The sequence below is a fragment of the Magnolia sinica genome, chromosome 3, assembly GCF_029962835.1.
Source record: "Magnolia sinica isolate HGM2019 chromosome 3, MsV1, whole genome shotgun sequence".
In the NCBI taxonomy this organism is placed as follows: domain Eukaryota; kingdom Viridiplantae; phylum Streptophyta; class Magnoliopsida; order Magnoliales; family Magnoliaceae; genus Magnolia; species Magnolia sinica.
The window spans coordinates 97,301,078-97,321,056 of NC_080575.1; the positions used below are offsets into that span (position 1 = coordinate 97,301,078).

At 41.0% G+C, this 19,979-nt stretch overlaps 1 protein-coding gene across 5 annotated transcripts; it reads left to right on the top strand.

The window, feature by feature from the left end:
- Positions 1–331: 331 nt before the first annotated feature.
- Positions 332–17,054, top strand: LOC131240346 (uncharacterized). 5 transcript variants are annotated; one of them, XM_058238499.1, is made up of 7 exons: positions 344–762; positions 8,515–8,762; positions 8,844–9,102; positions 11,306–11,485; positions 14,646–14,801; positions 16,016–16,251; positions 16,426–17,054. In XM_058238499.1, the coding sequence occupies exons 1-6, from the start codon at positions 700–702 to the stop codon at positions 16,205–16,207; spliced, it is 1,098 nt and encodes a 365-aa protein (XP_058094482.1). In that variant the 5' UTR covers positions 344–699; the 3' UTR covers positions 16,208–16,251; positions 16,426–17,054. The 5 variants fall into 5 exon arrangements, 4 of the variants coding, with proteins under 4 accessions (XP_058094483.1, XP_058094484.1, XP_058094482.1 ...); XR_009168716.1 differs by having other exon boundaries at positions 345–762; positions 16,016–16,309; XM_058238498.1 differs by having other exon boundaries at positions 345–762; positions 16,016–17,054.
- The last annotated feature ends 2,925 nt before the right edge of the window (positions 17,055–19,979 follow it).

Below are 19,979 nucleotides of genomic sequence, written 5' to 3' on the forward strand. Positions count from 1 at the left end.
AGAAGATCGGCCCGATGCATGCCCGGATCGCTGATGTGTCGTCCGAACCGACTTAACTTCTGTCTCGGTTTAGTGAACCATGCCTCGGATCTGACACATCCTTTGGCGACCCGAGGCATTAATTCCGAGTCTCCGAACTCTGTATCTTTTGTCCCCAACAAATATCATCCTCTACAAAACTTCTATCACCGCCAATGGTTCAATATCCACTGTTTCGTATGGTATGGCCCATATGAATTTTTGATCTGCATGATTTTTATCTACTACTGTGGTCTTTAAAAACAGATGGACGGAGTGGATTTGTCACGGACCCCCACTAGCCTCGGGCACAGAGATATCTCTGTGCCCGGCCTCAGAGGCAATCCGCTTCCCTCTGTAAGTGTCAAATACCCCATACTTTGGTACTTTATCCTTTCTATCCAGCGCAATTTCTCGATGATCCAAACCGTTCATATGATGGGCCTCACCGTGGATGGGGATATACGGAACAAAAAGTTCAAGAGTAGAACATTTCGATCTCATAATCTTTCTGAAGATTCACTATCAATGGTGAGACCCACCCGATAAAAGGTGAAGTGATTATGTCCGAGATTCTAGCCGTTGGGACGATCCTGACCCGGACAACCCTCTCCCTCGTCCTTCATATCTCCCACCATCGTTTTCCTTCTGAAGACTCTTTCCGTTCCCCGTGTGAAGATCATGAAGGCAGTCGACCACGTCCTCATGAAGATAGAAGAAGGCGGCATCCTCTCTCTCCCACAGGTAACGCCCTACCTCCATCTCTCTGTCTGTTCGATCTGTTGTGGTTGTTGTTTGCATTTCTTTTCTTCTTCTTTTCCTCAGCAAAGCTTTGATCAGATGGGCGGATCTTCCTTTTTGTGTGATTTTTGTTTTGGGGGCTTTTCCTCATGCTGGGGCCCATCAGATCAACGGATTGGATTGATTACCCAAGTTGGGCAGACTGTCTTATCTAGTGAGATCCAGAATGTTCATTTGGTCTGCCCTTCAAATTTCACTCCGCACGTGTGAAGTGGCCCAATGTGGGCTACGCAAGATCACACGTGTGGCCTTTTTGCTCCAAAAGCAGTTTGTCTGCTAAAGATAGCATGTGTACAGCTGTGTATAGAACTGCTGTACTGCGTACGCTCCCCCCACCCACCACAAAGGGCCTTATGGACTGATCCGGTGGAAGATGGGGATTTGAGGGGTCTACCATGATGTATTAGTTTTATCCACACCGTACATCCATTTTGCCATATCATTTTAGGTTATTAGCCCAAAAAATGAGGCAGATCCAAGGCTCAAATGCACCGCACCACAGGAAGCAGCAGTGATGATGATGCTTACTGTTGAAACCTTCCTAAGGCACACCATGATGTTTATTTGACATCCAAACTGTTTATAAGGTCACATAGACCTGGATGAAGGGAAAACACAAATATCAGCTTGATCCAAAACTTCATGGCCCCATTGACATTTTCAATGGTAAGCATTTAAACTCCACTGTGTGGTCCGCTTGAGCCTTGGATCTGCCTCATTTTTGGGATTACACCCTAAAATGATATGGGAAAATGGATGGACGGTGTGGATAAAACCCATACATCACGGTGGCCCCTCAAAGCCCCAGCCTTTGCCGCGCGTGGGACAGGCGGGAGTACCCAATCTGAGCCTGGTTAAAGGGCTTGGACAGACTTGTCTGGTCTGAAATCTAGTTGTGACTGCCTTGAACTGGATGATCAGGTCTGATCGAGTCTGAGTTGACCCTTAAAACCATGGCCATTAGTTATAGAGTTAGGCAATACATGGATAAACTGGTCCATTAGAACAAGCTGATAGAGGTTGTTTGCTGACAATACGAGACCAATACAGCTGATATAGTCCTATGCCATCGCAAAGGCCTTATTTTAAAAAAGAAGAAGAAGAAAAACTGTAGTTTTTTCACTTGATTCTTCATTTCAACCATGGAGGAAGTCTAAAAACTCATTTTATCTTAGCTCTAGGTGTATTTTGGGATCATAATGAACCATTTTGGAAAAAAAAAAAAAAAAACTAGAAGAAGGGAAACTATCGTTACTTTTTTTTTTTCTCAACTTCTTTTTATTCTATTTCAATATAATGGGCCCTAATTGGTTGAAAAAAAATAATAATAATGAGCCCTAATCTATCAAATCATGCTTGATCTATATTTGATAAGGCCTATTTGGTTTACTTTCGGTAGGTCAAGCCCACAGACAACAAAGGTATAATATAGCATTGAATACATGTTAAAAACATAAAAATGATATACTCCAGTATTTTCCATTTTCCCATTTTCCTAATAATTTTATAATTTTATTAGGAAAAAAAGAGCCGATACAGGCTGGTATCTTTTGATATAGGTCTAGTACATTACCGTATGCTTCATATTATACCATTTTTAGGCCTGGCTAATGTGCCCCCCGATATTGATATTCAAAACTGTTAGTACATTTGTTTGTGCACCTATTTATCAATCATGTGAGACCTTGTGTCAGTGAGTCGGTTGAGCCCTTGGAAGCTAAAGACCAAAGACACAACAGGATATGAAACATCAACGAGTGAAGAACATGTAAATCATGAGGTGCCTTGGTGACCTTAACTGTAGATCCAAGACAACCTAACCTTTAGATGATTGATTCCAAATAGGTAAACTTTTATTTGATTATCCCTCAACCTTAAAAGCCTTATGCTTAAATAGGCCTTAAGAGGTTTGGAGTTGCTATAAAACATATAGCCCAAAACAACAGGCTCATAGGTGTCGTCGATTGATCCTCGATCGATTGGTGGCCTTGCTCGATCAATCGATGGACCTGGCTGATCGTTCGATAGTAGCTGAAATTGTCCAACAAGTGTTTGCTTAGAATCCATTTCGGCCGATCAATCGATAGGCCCAGTTCGATTGATCGATGAAACTAAAAAACATCCAGCGAGTTATCCAGTTAAATTTGTGAACGTTCGATCGATTGAAGGCTCTGTCGATCGATCGAAGGTTTCGTTTTTTACCCATTTTTTTACTGTTGGCACTTGTTTCCTTTATATATGGCACTTGGACCTTTGGGCATTTTGATGGGTTTTTGGTGCCATTAGAGCTTAGGTGAGTCCCCACTCTTATTCCCACTCACAAGTCTCTAAACCTATGCGATTCAAGTCATCTTTCTTGAGATTACCACTTTAACGAGGATTTCAATCTCCATTATGAAGGTGCACTTGATCTCTACAATTTTTTAGAGATTAGACACCAAGCCTATAGGTATATCCTTGTCTAAATCTTCTAGAATACTCATATAGGTGAATCCCTACTAGAAACTTACTCATATCATTAGTTGTAGAAGATTCCACCATCCTCCTATTACCTTGGTCACCTATTGGTATATCGCATGCAATGTGTTTGATCGTGGAGCTGAACCATTCAACTTCAACGATTGTGAGAGCAAATGAGAACCTGATTCAAGTATGTGAGAGCATTGAAGAAACATCTCAAGAAGGCGCAACAACGAGGCTTAATCCAACAAGTAAGTTGTCAATTATAGAATTCACACACTCTTTCCTTGTGTAAGATTGAGTGTAGAGTTTCTGACCCAAATTCGAATAGATTCTTGTGTAGGACTCAATGCATCGGACATGGGTACGTAAGTGTTTGCCACCATGGGAGCCTTCGGCTGGAGTAAATGTAGGGCCTTGGATTATGACCGCATTCACCAGACACGGGTGCATGTGTTAGTCTCTATAGGGAGCTTTCGACGGGAGTGTACGTAGGGCCTTGGATTACGGCCGCTAGTGGTTATTGGTTTGCTAATAGAAAACCAATTAAGTCTCTGCGGGAGCCACCAACATAGGTGAAAATGCGTTCTTCCGACACGGGAGTGTATGTGTAGGTTAGTGGTTAGCTTGAGAGAAATCATTGTAAAGGTTAGAGGTGAACCTGATTTAAAACCTTCAAGACAATGAAATACTGGTGCACTCAAGGAGAGTGTGTCCGTCGGGAGTGGAATAGGCAAGTAGCTGAACCACTATATATGCTTGTGTTTGTGATTGTCATTTGGGCACATTTCTATTCATGCTTGTGAGTTTGATTGGTTGAATTATATGAATGCTTAAATGGATTGAATGCTATGCATCTAATTGGTCACACACATACATACACAAGATCACTATCTCTCTTATATACTAGTTGCTTACATTGTTGTATTATTTGTAGTCTATGTGATTGGACCCACTTGGCTTGGAAGCCTAAGTATTATTTGCCTTCTTAATTTAAATTGATAAATTGATTTAATTAAGCAAGAATTTTTATGTGTCCTATTCACCTCCTCTCTAGGACTTAGCTATAATTCTAAGCTTTGTCAAGCTTTTGGGTGCCGTGGTAGACAATCCACACAATTTCAAAAACTTGGCTCTAGATTCGAATAATCATAATCATGTGCATATGCACATGTTGATGACATCTCCAAAACAACACATGGGCTTCATGGAAGGAGTTGGGACTTATTCGTTGGGGTGCATCTTCATGTGGATGCATGATCAATGCGGCAAAGGTTTTATGGTTGAGATCCATGGGTTGATTAGTGTTTGGATGAATAGATATAGAGGATGGCAAGATGATCGGCGAGGGGATAAGGGGCTGATGTGTTTATGGATATAGATCTAAGGTTTTGTGGTTATGGTGAGCTAGGATTGAGTATTGATCTAGGGTTTTGGGGATGGTTTTTGGATGGGGAAGAGTGATGATTAGGGTTTTGGGATGGGAAAGAGTGTGTTAAGGTTTTGGAGATGGGAGAGCGGTAAGGATAGGTTTTCTTGGCTATGTGAAAAAGATCCATTTAGGGTTTTGGAGACGCAGAAGAAAAACAACAAAGATCAATAGAGAAAACATGTGAAAAAGACAAATAGAGGAACCCTCATTCCCATAGCAAACTTGCTCTTATGCCGAATTGAAGCAATAGAAAGGGTGTAGGATGATCCCCACAGCCCATGTTCTTTTGACTCAATGACTTGGACCGACTAGTTTGGTCCTAACTTGAGTTAGGACTCAAGTGAGTTGGGGGTCGACTTTTCTGAGTCAGGGATGTTAGGGGGGTGATTTGTGGTACTGAACCGGATCAGACTCAACCGAGTCAGAGTCGACTCGGATGAGTCAGCAATCCATGCTACAGACCACTAGTTTGATATTGTTCATTGAACTCTCTCTTCTACAGTCCACTAGTATGATACTACTTATTTTAACTCCCTCTCTCTTCCACCATTAAGACAAGGAGGAAAAAACAATCTAAAGAAAGACTTCTCTTTTTTCAATAGCCAAGGAAGCTAATGATGTACATGTCTAAGAGGACTTGCTACCATAACTTATTACCCTAATAATAACATTTAAAATTTCCAAAACAACCCTTGAATCCCATCACAATCATATAAGACCATTGTAAAGTCGTCAAAAGTGAATCAAATTCTATCATAGCTTTGTGATCTTGGGCTCGTTTAAAAGCTAACTAAACAGGCTTTCAAACGTGGTGAATTTCATGTCGCTCCAATGTCATTTGGTGCCCAAAAAGTGGTCCACGAAAGTGACAAAAATGCTAAAAGGAAACTGGTTCAACTTACTCTAACTCAAACAGGCTTTCAAACGTGGCCAGTTTCATGTCGCTCCAACATCCTTTGGTGCCCAAAAGGTGGCTCACAAAAGTGACAAAAATGCTAAAAGGAAACTGGTTCAACTTACTCTTAACTCTATAATGAACTAAATGACCATTGATTTAGTCCACGAGGCGCATCAAGACTATGATCTTCCTTCAGATCAATGTGTACCCTTAAAGTGGTCAAGAGTTTCAGACATCTTGACAGTCCGTATTCTTGATTAGGAACCCTAGGATGGACCTGATCTTTGATCGTATAGGCATGTATAATGACATCTGGTTGCATCATGGGGTGGTAGGCCTCTTAGAAATAGAGGAAATTAGTTGTGGAGAATGCTCCCCCCCCCCCAACCTTATCTTATGGGGCATGCGGAAAGAGTGAAATAAAGGATTATTTGGTGGTAAATAGTCCCCAATTGATTATATGATTGGTAAAAATCAAAATCTATATTATTGAGTGGGTTTGGAATTCAAAGGAATTCAGAACTGTTTCTGTTGTTGATATGGTCAGAAGTTAAGAGGAATATTATCAATAATGATGGCATGTCGTTTTCGTAAAGCGCCAAATGGTCTCTCCACTTGTGATATGGTGGAAGCTTAATGTTGATGGAATCTCTTTTGGACACCTTGGGCAGTTAGGAGTGTGATCGTCGATTAGAGATGATTAAGAAGAATAATTCTTTTCTTCTCAGGGCCGTTAGACATTGTTGACTTTTGTCAAGATGAATCGGAGGCTATACAGACCAGGTTGAAGCTGATTTAAGACGATGGCATGTCGTTTTCGTAAAGCGCCAAATGGTCTCTCCACTCATGATATGGTGGAAGCTTAATGTTGATGGAATCTCTTTTGGACACCTTGGGCAGTTAGGAGTGTGATCGTTGATTAGAGATGATTAAGAAGAATAATTCTTTTCTTCTCAGGGCCGTTAGACATTGGTAACTTTTGTCACGATGAATCAGAGGCTATACAGACCAGCTTGAAGCTGATTTAAGACAGCGCAGGTTTCTTTGGCTTTATCATCGACTACCGGAGGCAATTCCAAGAGTTTTGTAGCATGTTTTTCAGATTCTATGTTGGCTCAATGGAAGCAGCCATTTATTGTAAATTTAATCAAAGGGTTGATATTCTTGATCCCAATTAGTTGGGATATGGCTTAGGCAGTGATGAGAAAGGAGACTCTTCTGTGAGCTATAGCTCACAGATGGCATCATCATGATTCATGTTGGCATGCAAAGTTAGGCCTATGTGTGGCTGTTGGGGCTGCAACAATACCACAACGGTCATCTATGAAAGCCTTCAACCATCCACCTGTGTGATGTCAAATTGCCGCAAACCAGGAAACTCGGCCCCCTAATTGGTATTTTCTATACTGTCTAGTTTCCAGTCATGGATACAAGTGGTTTTCCAGTTTTCTGGTGCTAGTTAAATATCCAATTGAAGATCCTCCTAATCCAATCCATATGCATGTCCCATAGCCAGTTTACAAAGTGATTGATGCCACAGAAGGAGATTCAGATTCATGGAAGCAGAGTTACTATATACAAATCCAATTGGTGATCAAGCCAAAGAAGTGGTTAGAGCTAGGGTAAGGCAGCACCGACCCTTTGTAAACTTCGTCATTCAAAGTTAGTGTTAGGTGGGGAACCATGAAAAATGATTCTTTTGGATTGTTAGGAGAGCTCTGCTTGTCAAACTTTGGTGGAGTGCCTGTTGAACACCCATGCAACTCCCAATAAACACCAACTCTTTCTTTATACTGAGTTTTTTTTGTAAATTGCACACCTTGTGTTATCCACCATTAATGCCTCGATCATTATCATCTCTTTGAACCCTATTAATATATACTAGTCATGTGCCCTTGAGTTTCTTTCTCAATGAAACATTGTCCTTTACTTCTGCTAAGAAGTAGAGCCACTCACCCCCTAGGATTGGAGGCACCAGCTAATCAATTTAGTGGAGTTGCCTTGCCAGGAGGGTTGGAGTATGGGCCAGGTCAATCTGTATTAAAATTTAAAACAATAAATTTTATTTTTATGAAGAATGAAGAAAGGCATTGGTCTTGTGGAAAGATTTGTTATACTTGGTTTTAATGTTGTTCGGGGTGGACTTGAGTAGATTCCCAGTTTTGAACCAAGACAGTATGAGTAGTCAATCCATATAAAAATGATTTTTTAAAAATTAAAATTAAAATGAAGAATGAAGAAAGATGTTGGTCTAGTGGAAAGCTTAGTTTACCTATGTTTTGTTTTAATGTTTTTTGAGGTGGATTCGAGTAGTTTCCCATTTTGGAAAACAGACTACAAGAGAAGTTATCATTAGAGGTAGCGTTTTTTTTTTTAAAATTTTAAAAATGCATAAGTAACTATATACTATTTTAGAGGATATCTTTAGGGCTGTTTGAGTATTTCCAATTTAAACTATGCCCACTTCTTTTGATAGAATGGAATGACACCTTTTCTTCTAAGAGATTGCTCTCTTGCTTCATCTTTCATTTGCCCCCTTATTCTAGTTTAAAATTTCTATCAAGTGATTTTGTTTCCCACCACCTTTCCTACTTCTGAAGTGCGAAGTGCATAACTTATCAATTTAGAGAATTAAGCTTGTTTAAATAGTGAAATAATCAATTTAGAGAATCACGCTTGACACTTGTTTAAATAGTTATGTTGACAAAAGATGCATTTGGTTACAGGACACATGTATAACAAATACTACTAAAAGGACACATGTATAACAAATACTACTTCTGAAGTGCATAACTTATTAATTTAGAGAATTAAACTTGTTTAAATAGTGAAATAATCAATTTAGAGAATCACGCTTGACGCTTGTTTAAATAGTTATGTTGACAAAAGATGCATTTGGTTACAGGACACATGTATAACAAATACTACTAAAAGGACACCGATTTTGTTGAGGATGATTGTGGTGGTCTTTGCAATGCTTTTTGGTATGTATATTTGCTTTATCTGTCTCAAGCAAACTCGCACACACTTGAATCCGAAGTATATCCTGCTAGAGCAAAAAATCCAAGTAAGCACGGAACAGTGTCAGGTTTCTAGCACTCAAGCTGCGGAGGGTTTGCTTTTTCACTATCCCAAACCAAAAACTTATAGTAGGTATTACAAAATTGTCTGCATTTCATTCTGTACTTTTTATTTTTAATGACATGGTTTTTAAAGTTGTTGGAACTTTGACAGGGATGAATGCATATGCAATCCTGTCCGTCTCTTTGCAATTTTGTCAATGCAGAGGTCTGGAAGTGGATGGTTTGAAACTTTCTTGAACAGCCACCTCAATGTTAGCTCTAATGGAGAGATTTTTTCTGTTATGGAAAGGCGGAATAATATTTCATCTGTTCTGAACACATTGGAAAAAGTGTACAATCTAGATTGGTTTAGTAGTGCTGCCAAAAATGAATGCTCAGCTGCAGTTGGCTTCAAATGGATGCTTAATCAGGTAACATTTTATGTACATACATTTTGGGCTTTGACCATTGTAGTTTGATGATCAAAGAGTTTAATACAATTTTTACGACCAAGCAGATATGTTTGATGACATCCATGTTCATTCATACTAATGGTTGGTATTCATTTAATTAAACTGCTATCGTTTCCACCTGTATGCCAGCTTAATGCTACCCCCTTGATATTTTGTTACTTCTATTTATTATTTTTATTTTTCCTTTTTAACTAGAGAAATAATCTTTTCAAGAAAAAAAGGCTAGTGAAATGTTACTCATATTCTTATTAGATAAGAAGAGTATGTAATGCAGGGGCATTTTCACACGGGGCTCGAGTGGGGTAGCCCGTGGGATGCGGGGACACAGTCGGGGTGGGTGGCCTGTGTGAAGCGGAAACCGTGTGAAGCGGAAACCATGTGAAGTGGGGCCCATGAGGAGGTTCAGCCAAGGTCCTAACCCATGCGATGTGGGGCCTGGGCTATGAGACAAAGGGATTGATTCGCCACTCTCTATCAGTTCGAGCTTTTAGAGCGAGTGGCTAGTTGTCTTGCATCAGTATGTAAGGATGATAGATTCTAAAAACTTGTGCTCCTAAACAAATCAGCAATCTCCAACTGAACTATGATATTGTCCCACCTTTTGAGCGTGTTGTCATGGACTAGCTAACAATCTTGCACCCTTTCCATGTAACACTCGTGCAAATGCCCTAATTCAACCTGAGTCATACTAACTCCCACCTGCACCACCAAGTGGCGAACACTAAGAACTGGCTAAGGATGCAAGAGAACTCAAGAGAACATGAGAGTGAATGGGAGAGCTTGTATTGCTTGGTGTTCGAGAGTCAAGTTTTGGGAGGATGCTTGGTTTTGTCATGGCCTGTTATGTTCATCTTCCCCAGATTAGATCATATTCCCGTAGGAAAGGATTTACTGGTAATTTGTTGTTTTTCCCGAGTGGGAGACAGCAGTTTGGGCACCGTTGTGCCTGCAGAAATTTGAAGGATGAAGAATTGGATGAAATGGTAGGATTGCTAGATGCATTGTATAGATGGAATCCCCCAGTGTGTGATGGGGATGATTGGGAGAAATCAGGCAAATTCTTAGTTCGATCTTTCTGTGCTTGACTCAACCTACATTCGATAACAGATTCTGTTTGGTCTTAAAAATGTTCACCATGGTGCTTTCAGTTGATTGGTGGGTGAAAACAAGGTTCTCACAAGTGATAATCTTATAACGAGACAAAATGTTCATAACTAATGTATGCACCAAGTCCCTTTGGGATGCGAAAGCGTCAGTTCATGTATCCCATAATATCTCACCTTTTATAATTGGGATGTGAATTCAATACCTGCTGTTGTGACTTATGAGAATTGCCTAAGTAAGCTCTACTGTGGCTTGAGATAGGCCAATGATCGCCTTCTTGCAGCCTAGTCACTTTCTACCATTTTTCTTGCTCCTCATGAACACGGATCTAAAGGTGTGAATTTTTTATTCACCTGGTCTGAATGAAGATCCAGGAACAGACATTGTTTCTCATTCATCTGATTTTTAAACACTAGTTAGGCTTTCATACTGAAAGAATTTATTTCAACTGATGATTGAAGGAGTCCTTTTATCCGTATCTAAACATTCTTGACTTTGAGAGTGGAGGGTTGTTCTAGATGTTGATTTAATATTGAGAAAATGCTACATTGCTACATGTGAGCACACATCTGCAAATGCTACACAAGCATCCCTCACCGGCAAAGACGGCACTCGCCAAATACATGTGGTCCTCATGGTGCCCTAGTCCCCATTCAACCATATGTCTGCCAACCTTATAAGTGGAGCAACCTGATTTTGGGATAAGGCTCATTCACCACGGACCTGCCTGATGAATGGCTCCAGCTCTTGCATATGTGTACCACATTGGGACGTGTGGGTCACTTGTTATTGGCGTTTGAGATGGGCACTTGCAAGTAGCATTCCTCATCAATATCAATGCACCGTGACACCTTATCTTCATATGTGGAGCTACCCAAATAGTTCTTTTGTTGATTTTTATGATATGGTTTCCTTCTAGCTTCCAACGATCATTTGGCTTTCTTGGTATGTGAATGTTGCATCTTATAATGAATGTTGTCATTGTTCTATCCCGCCGGTTTCTTTATTGGTTTTGATGGGGAAGAATCAGGATTTTGTTTTTGCATGGCCAATGCAGGGTGTCTTGGATTACCACAAAGAAATTGTTGAGTATTTCAACTGGCGGGGTGTTTCTGCAATTTTCCTACTCCGGAAAAATCTTCTGCGTAGGGCTATTTCTATTATGGCAAATTCTTATGATCGAGATGCAAAGCTACTCAATGGCACTCATAAATCCCATGTCCATTCACAAACTGAGGTCTCTCTCACCACTCAATACTTTTCCAGCTTCCTTTCATTTAGCTTCCTCAAAGTGGTAGTAGATTGTTGTGAGGACGAGTTGCATGATTTGCAACCGCAAGACATGTTTAGGATTGTTGAGTCACTTTGAACTAGTGGTGTCCATGGGCCCTAGGGCCGTCAATGGACAGGCTTTTGCCAGAATACTAGACCACAGGGTTAGACCCGATCCTAAAATAAGCCCATTTAGTAACAGGTCCGGGCTCGGGATTGGGCATGGATTTAAGAGCCCGTTGGTCTGACCCATTTAGGGGTCGTTTGGCACCATGGATTTGGGGGGATTTGAGGGGGTTTCAAATCCACTGGTTGTTTGGCACCATAAAGTAATTGGGGATTTCAAATCCAGGAGGTTTCAAATCCCCTCAAACAGGGGGTTTGAAATCCATGGTGAAAGCTTGGATTACGTTTAAAATCTTTCCAAGAGTTGCATGTGTAACATGTGTCACTAGACTATTAATCTATTGGACACATGGCCCACTAATGATATCCCAAAATAATTAGATTATCAATTTCATCACTATAATTACTTTAATATGATGATCAGCGCCGTCCAAACATTGTCCATGTAAATCAACGGTTAAAAATCGTTGGTTAGTCACTCAGACGTGATCTTGTGCTTGTGGCCCATCCGAGACTTGGAATTTCATCATTTTCGGGCAAGTGTATATTTCAGCAGGCTTATTACAACTATTGTGTCAAACATTACATATGTTCACTAATTAGAGATATTAAAGTTGATTTAGTAATTAAATTCAAACCCTTGTAAATGTACTATGCATAGCTACTTTTGAATTAAAGTTGATTCTGAATCCAGGGTGCCAAACACAGTAAGAGGGTTTCAAATCCAGGGGGTTCCAAATCCACGCTCCCAAATAGGCCCTTAGGATTTTGATATTTCATGGGCATTTGGGTCATATGTTCATGCATGATGATGCACACTTAACAAACAGCCCAAAATTTGCAGAGAAGTGGGTGGCCAGGCTCGGGGATTAGGCCATGCATAATCACCACAAGCCGGGCTTGGGCCTGTTTGTTTTGGCTCATCACAAATCTGTATGGGTTGGCCCCCCTAGGTTTTACTTTGCGGGCTGGGCTTGAACTGACCTCAGCCCAGCCCAAGCCTGAGCCCACTTGTACCAGCTGAAAACCCGAGGCACATCCTTTAGGCCAATGAGTTTGAATAGAAGACTTGCAGGATCCTTGAATAGAAGAATGCATCTTCTAATCTGGAGATTTTTGGAGCATCGTCCATCAATGGTGGCACATGACATGTCTATTGCCTGGGTTGCCCAATCTTGGGCCTCACTTCTCACAACTGAAAACTTGAGGATAGTGTGCTAAGTGTTGTGTTGAGGATCCTATAATTCTCGTTCAACTATGGAAGTCCCCGGGCTCCACTTTTACAAACTGAAAAACCTAGACTCTATACACATTCTCGGGTGAAGGACCTCATTCTTAGAACTCAGATGAAGGGATTCAACTCTGGGTACATCATCAATGTAACTCGGCTAGTGTGGAAGTCGACTTGAGGTACTTGCATAGTAACTCTTTTTGGATTGTCTTCACTTCAGTGACTTAAGTAGCAAATATTCCACTCTACACTAATGCCAAGCCGGGTTATGGTTTTTATATCTTTTGATCTTGGGCTTCTGAAATAACTAAGGCTGAGTTTGTTAAAGCCCCCATGCTATTTCGACTGTGTCCATTTGAAAGAGGGAGGTTTAGTTGTTTAAGAAGGATTGATGTTAGTCTCACTTCTCACAATAAATGAAATGTAGTCAATAGACATTTGGGTGAATGACCCTTTAGGGCTGTTTGGATTTTGTCTCGTTGACAAGCAGTCGGGATAAAAGTACTTGTCCACTGTTTGTCAACCCCTTTGTGCATGGGAATGTATGTATCTTTGGACAACTAATCAACATATATGACTGTTAAAGCATGGATTGGTCGTCTCTGCTAAAGAGGTGGAATTCTATCCCTAGTTTAGTGCACACAAGGAACTAATGCAGGAGCATTTTCACACTGGGCTCGAGTGGGGTGGCCTATGGGATGCAGGGGTACACTAGAGGTGGACGGCCCGTGTGAGGCGGGCGGCTCGTGTGAAGCGGTACCCATGTGAAGTGGGGCCCACAAGGGGGGTTCGGCTGAGGTCCTTACCCATGGATGTGGGGCCTGAGATATGAGATAAAGAGATTAATTCGTCATGCTCTATCAATTCAAGCTTTTAGAGTAAGTGGTTAATTGTCCTGCATTAGGAACACTCCCATCCGTGTGCATGCGTGACATATTCTTAATGTGCTACATGCGCCACTTTCCAAGTTCAAGCTTCTCATATGTACACGTGCCACCATCAATCTTCAAGCACAAAAAAATGTAGCCATGTGTCAATGTGCATGTGTCAATATGCTACCATCCATATTAAGATCCCCACATATGCCACCATCCATCCTTCTTGTTCCAAGATGTTTGACAAACAAAGAATAAAAAATAAGTCGCGATAGCATGTCCATGAACAAGAAGTCCCGACCACATGTCCATGGAGAGCCTGTTGCAACACAACCTTGCTTGAATCCAAACAGCCTCTTTGGATATTTAAAAGAATTCCCAAAAGCATCCTAAACCATTATACTAGATCAAGGAGGCAATTTGCTGCACAATTTGTGTCATATCCATACCACTTGTCAGGCAGACCTAAGTGAACATGCCCTGGCCCAAAAATGAAGCCAGCCCTTGGATCAGGTAGGCCACACATGTACTAGAAGAATCAATGGTTAGAATATGAATGCTCATATTCAACACACTTGCATGTGGCTGACTGAGAGCACCAGCTTGATTTATGGGCCAGGGCATGTTCCTGATGAGACCTACACTGATGACTGGCCTGGATGTCAAACATGTATATCAGATTGGCACTTCTGCAGCAAATTCCCTCTTCAATTCCACGGCACACTTGCATGTGACTGAACTTGAATTTTGGTCCAGGGCATGTAGCTGATGGGACCTACCCTGATAAATGGCCTGGATATCAAACACTTCATCATATTGGCATGTCTGTAGCAAATTACCTCTTCAAATCTCTCAGCATGTGAAAGCTGTTCATAATGGCTGTTTGGATGCAGGCCAAGGTTCTCGCTCAATACAAGCCGGTGATCAATGTCACTTTACTGCTTCCTGATCTGGAAAGGGCAGAGGAGATGGCCGTCAATGGTTTAGAATACTTCAAAAGCACTCGCCACATTATTGTCTACTATGAGGATCTTGTCAGCAACCGCACGGTAAATCATCTCATCTAGTGATCATTGACAAAAATCCTTAGTCAATCTTCTATAATTACAGTCTCTTCTTGCATTTCAGTGCCCATGGTGCATCAGGGCATTTACATTTTCATGGTGCACTCCCCTACAAGTGGGGCTCATGCCGTTAATCTGATTGGCTGCACCATCGATGGGTAATGCCCCAGTATGCTCTCAGATTGAAGATCGTAGCTGTATAAATTTTTTGGGCATTGCCAGACTATTTGCTGTAGTTCCCATGACTTTTTACTTGTGCCCCCTGATCAGAGAGTTAGGATCTTCATCTGGGAGGTCTTTGGGGGCATCTCTTGCATGGTGGCGGCCATCAATTCAACGAGTGAACCATGGGCCTACTCGTAAAGACTGGGCAACTGCAGCACTGCACATCCTGATGCTGCAGGACTGTTAAATCATTTCAAACATTTCAAGCATGAATACCCCATTTTGACATGTTATTGGCAATTTGGCATTGCATGCTGACAACCGCTAGGCAATTCGCGCAGAGACAATGATTGAAAAGGTAATTCACGGCACACGTTGGCATGCATGTGTGCGATCCAGGACATCTCATATGATTGATGCCACCCTGAATGTGCCCTGGCATGTAAGATGGATGTTTAGAAGAAAGATGACCAACGGTCTTGATATTCATCGTAAACATGGTAAGTGGATGAAATTCGGTTCCAGGCATGTTATTGCTGGACCCTACCTGCTGAATGGCCTGGATGCCTGCACATATGTGCCAACTATGACAAATTCCGCAAACTGCCTCTTCAATCTCCAATGTGAACTGCCTTAACATCTCTTCCATACTCCTTTATTTTTGAAAGGCAAAAATACCTGTTTGAGGAGTATCAAGTGACTGATACCAACTAGAAAGCATGGATTGCGGACTAATCCGAGTCAACTCAGACTCAGCCAAGTCTGATCTGGTTCGGTACCACAAGTCTACCCCCACCCCCCAACACACACACACAGAGGCGGGTTGCGACTTGACATGAGACCGGATGAGTCAGGCTGAATTGCCAAGACTGAAAAAAAAAAAAGAAAAAAAAAAGGAAGAAAAAAAGCTAGAACCTGACCCTATCGTCACTCTCTCACAAACAATCCTGTCAGCCATATTGTTGGCACTTTTAATAGCTCCGCTTCCTTGCTATGGTTTTCTTTGGATCTCATATTTGCTGGGCTGCTTGCAGAAGCTGATGGATGTTCAAGAGTTCCTAAGATTGCCGCAAAGGAGCTTGCATAGCCATCAAGTAAAGATCCACACCAAGCCCCTGTCGCAGCTGGTTGCCAACTGGGACGATGTCTACAAGGCTCTTAAGGATACAAAATACAGCTGCTTCCTTGAGGAATCAGACTATCCATCTAACTCAACATTTATTTAGATGGCTGTAAATTAGTTCCATTCATTCTTTTATCATGTGAGATGGTAACCACCGTCCACCATTTTCGTTGCATTGACCACACACCCCGAGCATTGATTCCTTGTAATTCTTTCTTGTTTTGAGCTATTCATTCATTCTTCGGAAGCATTCTCCTGTGTTTCAGTGTATATTTAGCGGTCAATGGCAATGCGCCTCTGAGGTGTTCTGTTCGTTTGCAGACAGCTTTGGATTACATTCACGAGTTTTGTTTGAAGCCTAACCAGCGAATCCGAATATGGGATCCCTGCATCCGGGTATGGCCCGCTTCTCTTCAACCCAATCAGGCACACCCCACTTCTAAATATGGTGAGCTTGGCAAGATTCTCCCATTGTTTTTCTCTTTAACTATGGATATAGAATTCCCTCTTTTATTGTCCTTAGTAAGTTGTCATCATGCGTACCCCAATTAGTTGGGATGAGGCTTCGATGATGATGATAATGATGATAAATTGTCGCCATCAGGATCACCCCACCACTGGCTTTTGAATCATAAAGTCATAGGACCTACCTGATGGATGTTTTGGAAGTCATCCGCAGGTGCAACTTATATTTTATCCCAGAACAATGAAGAAAGTCCTTTTCTTTAATATAGATAGAGTGAGAAAACTTCTGTGGGAAACCATGCTAAAGCCTCATTTCCAAGAACTGTGTTTGTACAATGAGTGAATAATCCCAATTTTCCCAATTTTTTTTTGGAAGGATTTGAATATGCAAGTGTCTATGATTGGTTTATCCAAAAACCAAACAAGGTTATCAAAAGCCAAGATCTAAGTGCTTCTTTTGACACACCCTTGAAAGGGGTGTTTGATGTCTAAATGCCATTTTGAGCCAAATCCCTTTTCGTGTTGTTTGTTTGGATGCATTTATGCAAACCCCACATATTGAATAGATGGTAAAAAGCCCACTCACTGAAAAACTATCCATTTGGTTTTTAGAAAATCGATTTTTGCTAGATCCCTCATTTCCAAGTGCTGTCATTTTGATGGTGTGTCCAAACGAGGCCTAATAAAACAAATAATTCAAACAAATGTTCAATTTAAGAATTTTCTTAACCTCCACATGTCCACACACATGCACGCATGCGCAAAAAAAAAATAAAAATAAAATCAGAATATCTAACTGAAAAATTAATTCTTTATAATGTACTACTTTTTCAACAAATAAACAATTGATATTTTTTCCCTGAATTTTCTGCAGACGACCTCCCTGGGATGAATAGTCTTTTCCATATAATTTCGAATGTGACGTCTCTTATCTTATTGAAGAAATTGAGTACTTGAAATGCAAGAGATCCTTTGTTTTCTTTTTTCCTTACAGAACAACTGAGATGAATGATTTTTTTTTTTTTAAAAAAAAACAAATCCTCTCATTTTCTTTCTTTCTTTCTTTCATTTTCCTCTAGTATGGATTTTACTTTGCAATATTAATAATGCCAGTCATTTCAATCTGGTACTAGCTAAACTAATCTGGATTTATTCATAGACTACTTTTATTTTATCAAATCAATTTAATAAAAATCAAATCAATGGATAAGTTCGCACTATCGGATTTGATTATAGCGGTTGTTTGGTATTCATCGAACCACAATGTGCAGTAGATGCACTATGTCTTCGGTGCACCGAGCCATCTGGGTTTGTACCATTTTGTAACAATTGAATATCCTGTGCATGAAAATTTGGTAGGATGCCTTTTTATGGATGGAATTTTGTTTCTTTAATGTGATTTTATTCCACTCTTCTTGTAATTCTCCTTCTAACATTTTCATAGTTTTAGTTGTCTTGTAAATCATGTGGCCAAAATTTATGAAATGGATTGCCGATTCATCCGAGTCGACTTAGACTCATTTGGGGCTTGTACAGGTTGGTACCATCAGCCAGCCCTCAATTCACCCCCAACTTGGCCAAGTCACCCCTGACTTGGGCGAGTCAGGACTACACTCAAACCCAAACAAGTAAGGGCGCACACACACACGTGTTTTCTTTTTCTATGGTCCACCAAAGTTTGGATCAAAGTAAAAGTTGGGCCCTGGGGTTTCATGAGGTGCTGCATCACGCCGTTCTGCAAATCACATCACGTATGATGAGTTCTCAAAAGAGTTCGCACGAGTTCCATGCAAACGGGTGCACAGCTGAGTATCATATATATATATATATATATATAATATGGTACTATGAGGTCGACCTCAAGGGAGCTTCCCAGGAGATCGAGCTGTGTGGGCCCCACCGAACATCAACACCATTCCATGGTGGGCCACTGGCTTAAAAATAAAATTAATCCATGACTTGGGTGGGCCACACCACATGCAAAAGAGGTGTGTGGGCTCCACCGTGATGTGTGTTGAACATCCTTTGTTGAGCTCACCGAGATGTGGTTCACAAATCCAGCTGATGCATTGTGTGTGTCCCATTTGGATGAGGGGTCAGGCCAAGTTTCAGCTACATCCAAAACTCAGATGGGCCCCACTAAGTGCTTTTATTTTTTTAAGGCGTGTCTTCACATGATTTTAGATGGTATGGCCTACCTGAGATTTATATATGGCTGATTTTTGGGATATCCCATAACATAAAGGGGACCCATCAAATGCATGGTGTTGATGTTCGACACATCACGGTGGGGCCCACACAACTCGACCCCATGGGAAACTCTCACGAGGTTGACCTCATAGTACCATTTCCCATATGGTGGGCCACAGGCTTAAAAATCGAGTCAATCTATGACTTGGGTGGGTCACACCACATATAACAGTTGAGAGGGGTTATCCTCCCATTAAAACATTCATAATCATTTATTGGCCCCACCAAGATGTAGTTCACAAATTCATACCATACATTGTGTGTCCCATTTGGATGAGGGGTTAGACCAAGTTTCAGCTGCAGCTAAAACTTAGGTGGGCCCCACCAAATACTTTTATGAGTTTTAGGCATGTCTTCACATGGTTTTAGATGGTAGGCCTATCCGAGTTCCATATATGGTTAATTTTTGGGACATCCTATAAGCTACACATGTACCACCATGGGAAGTTCACATGAGGTTGACCTCATAGTACCATTTTCGTGTGTGTGTGTGTGTGTATATCCACCGACCCATCTACTTACCAGTTCTTTGGAGAACTCGTGAGAACTTTTGAAGAACTCATCTCTAGTGCTACGAGCACTCCTATGATATGAGTACAAAATCTGAACGGTCACATGATGCAACACTATGAAACTCTCGTTGGCGGGCCATGACAAAGGAGAGACAAATTAAGGGAGAAAAATGTTTCCTTTTGTCATGGCCCAAGTTGGGCATATATATATATATATATATATATATATATATATATATATATATATATATATATATATATATGGAGGTTGTCTAGTGTAGGTAGTCACCGTGATGCATGTGTCTTATCTACGCCATCAATCCTCCTTTCCAGCTCATTTTAAGACATGAGGAAAAAATTTAAGCATATCTGAAGCTCAAGTGGACCACACCACACCAAACAGTGGGAATTATACTCCTACCGTTGAAAATTCCTTGGGGACCACAAGTTTTGGATCAAGCTGATATTTGTGTTTTCCCTTCATCTATGTCCCTGTAACCTTGTGAAAAAGGTTAGGTGCCAAACATCACTGTGGGCGCTAGGAATGTTTCAACGGTGGACATCATATCCTCACCGTCTCCCATGGTGTGGTCCACTTGAGATTTGGATATACTTCAATTTTGGACTAATGCCATAAAATGGGCTGAT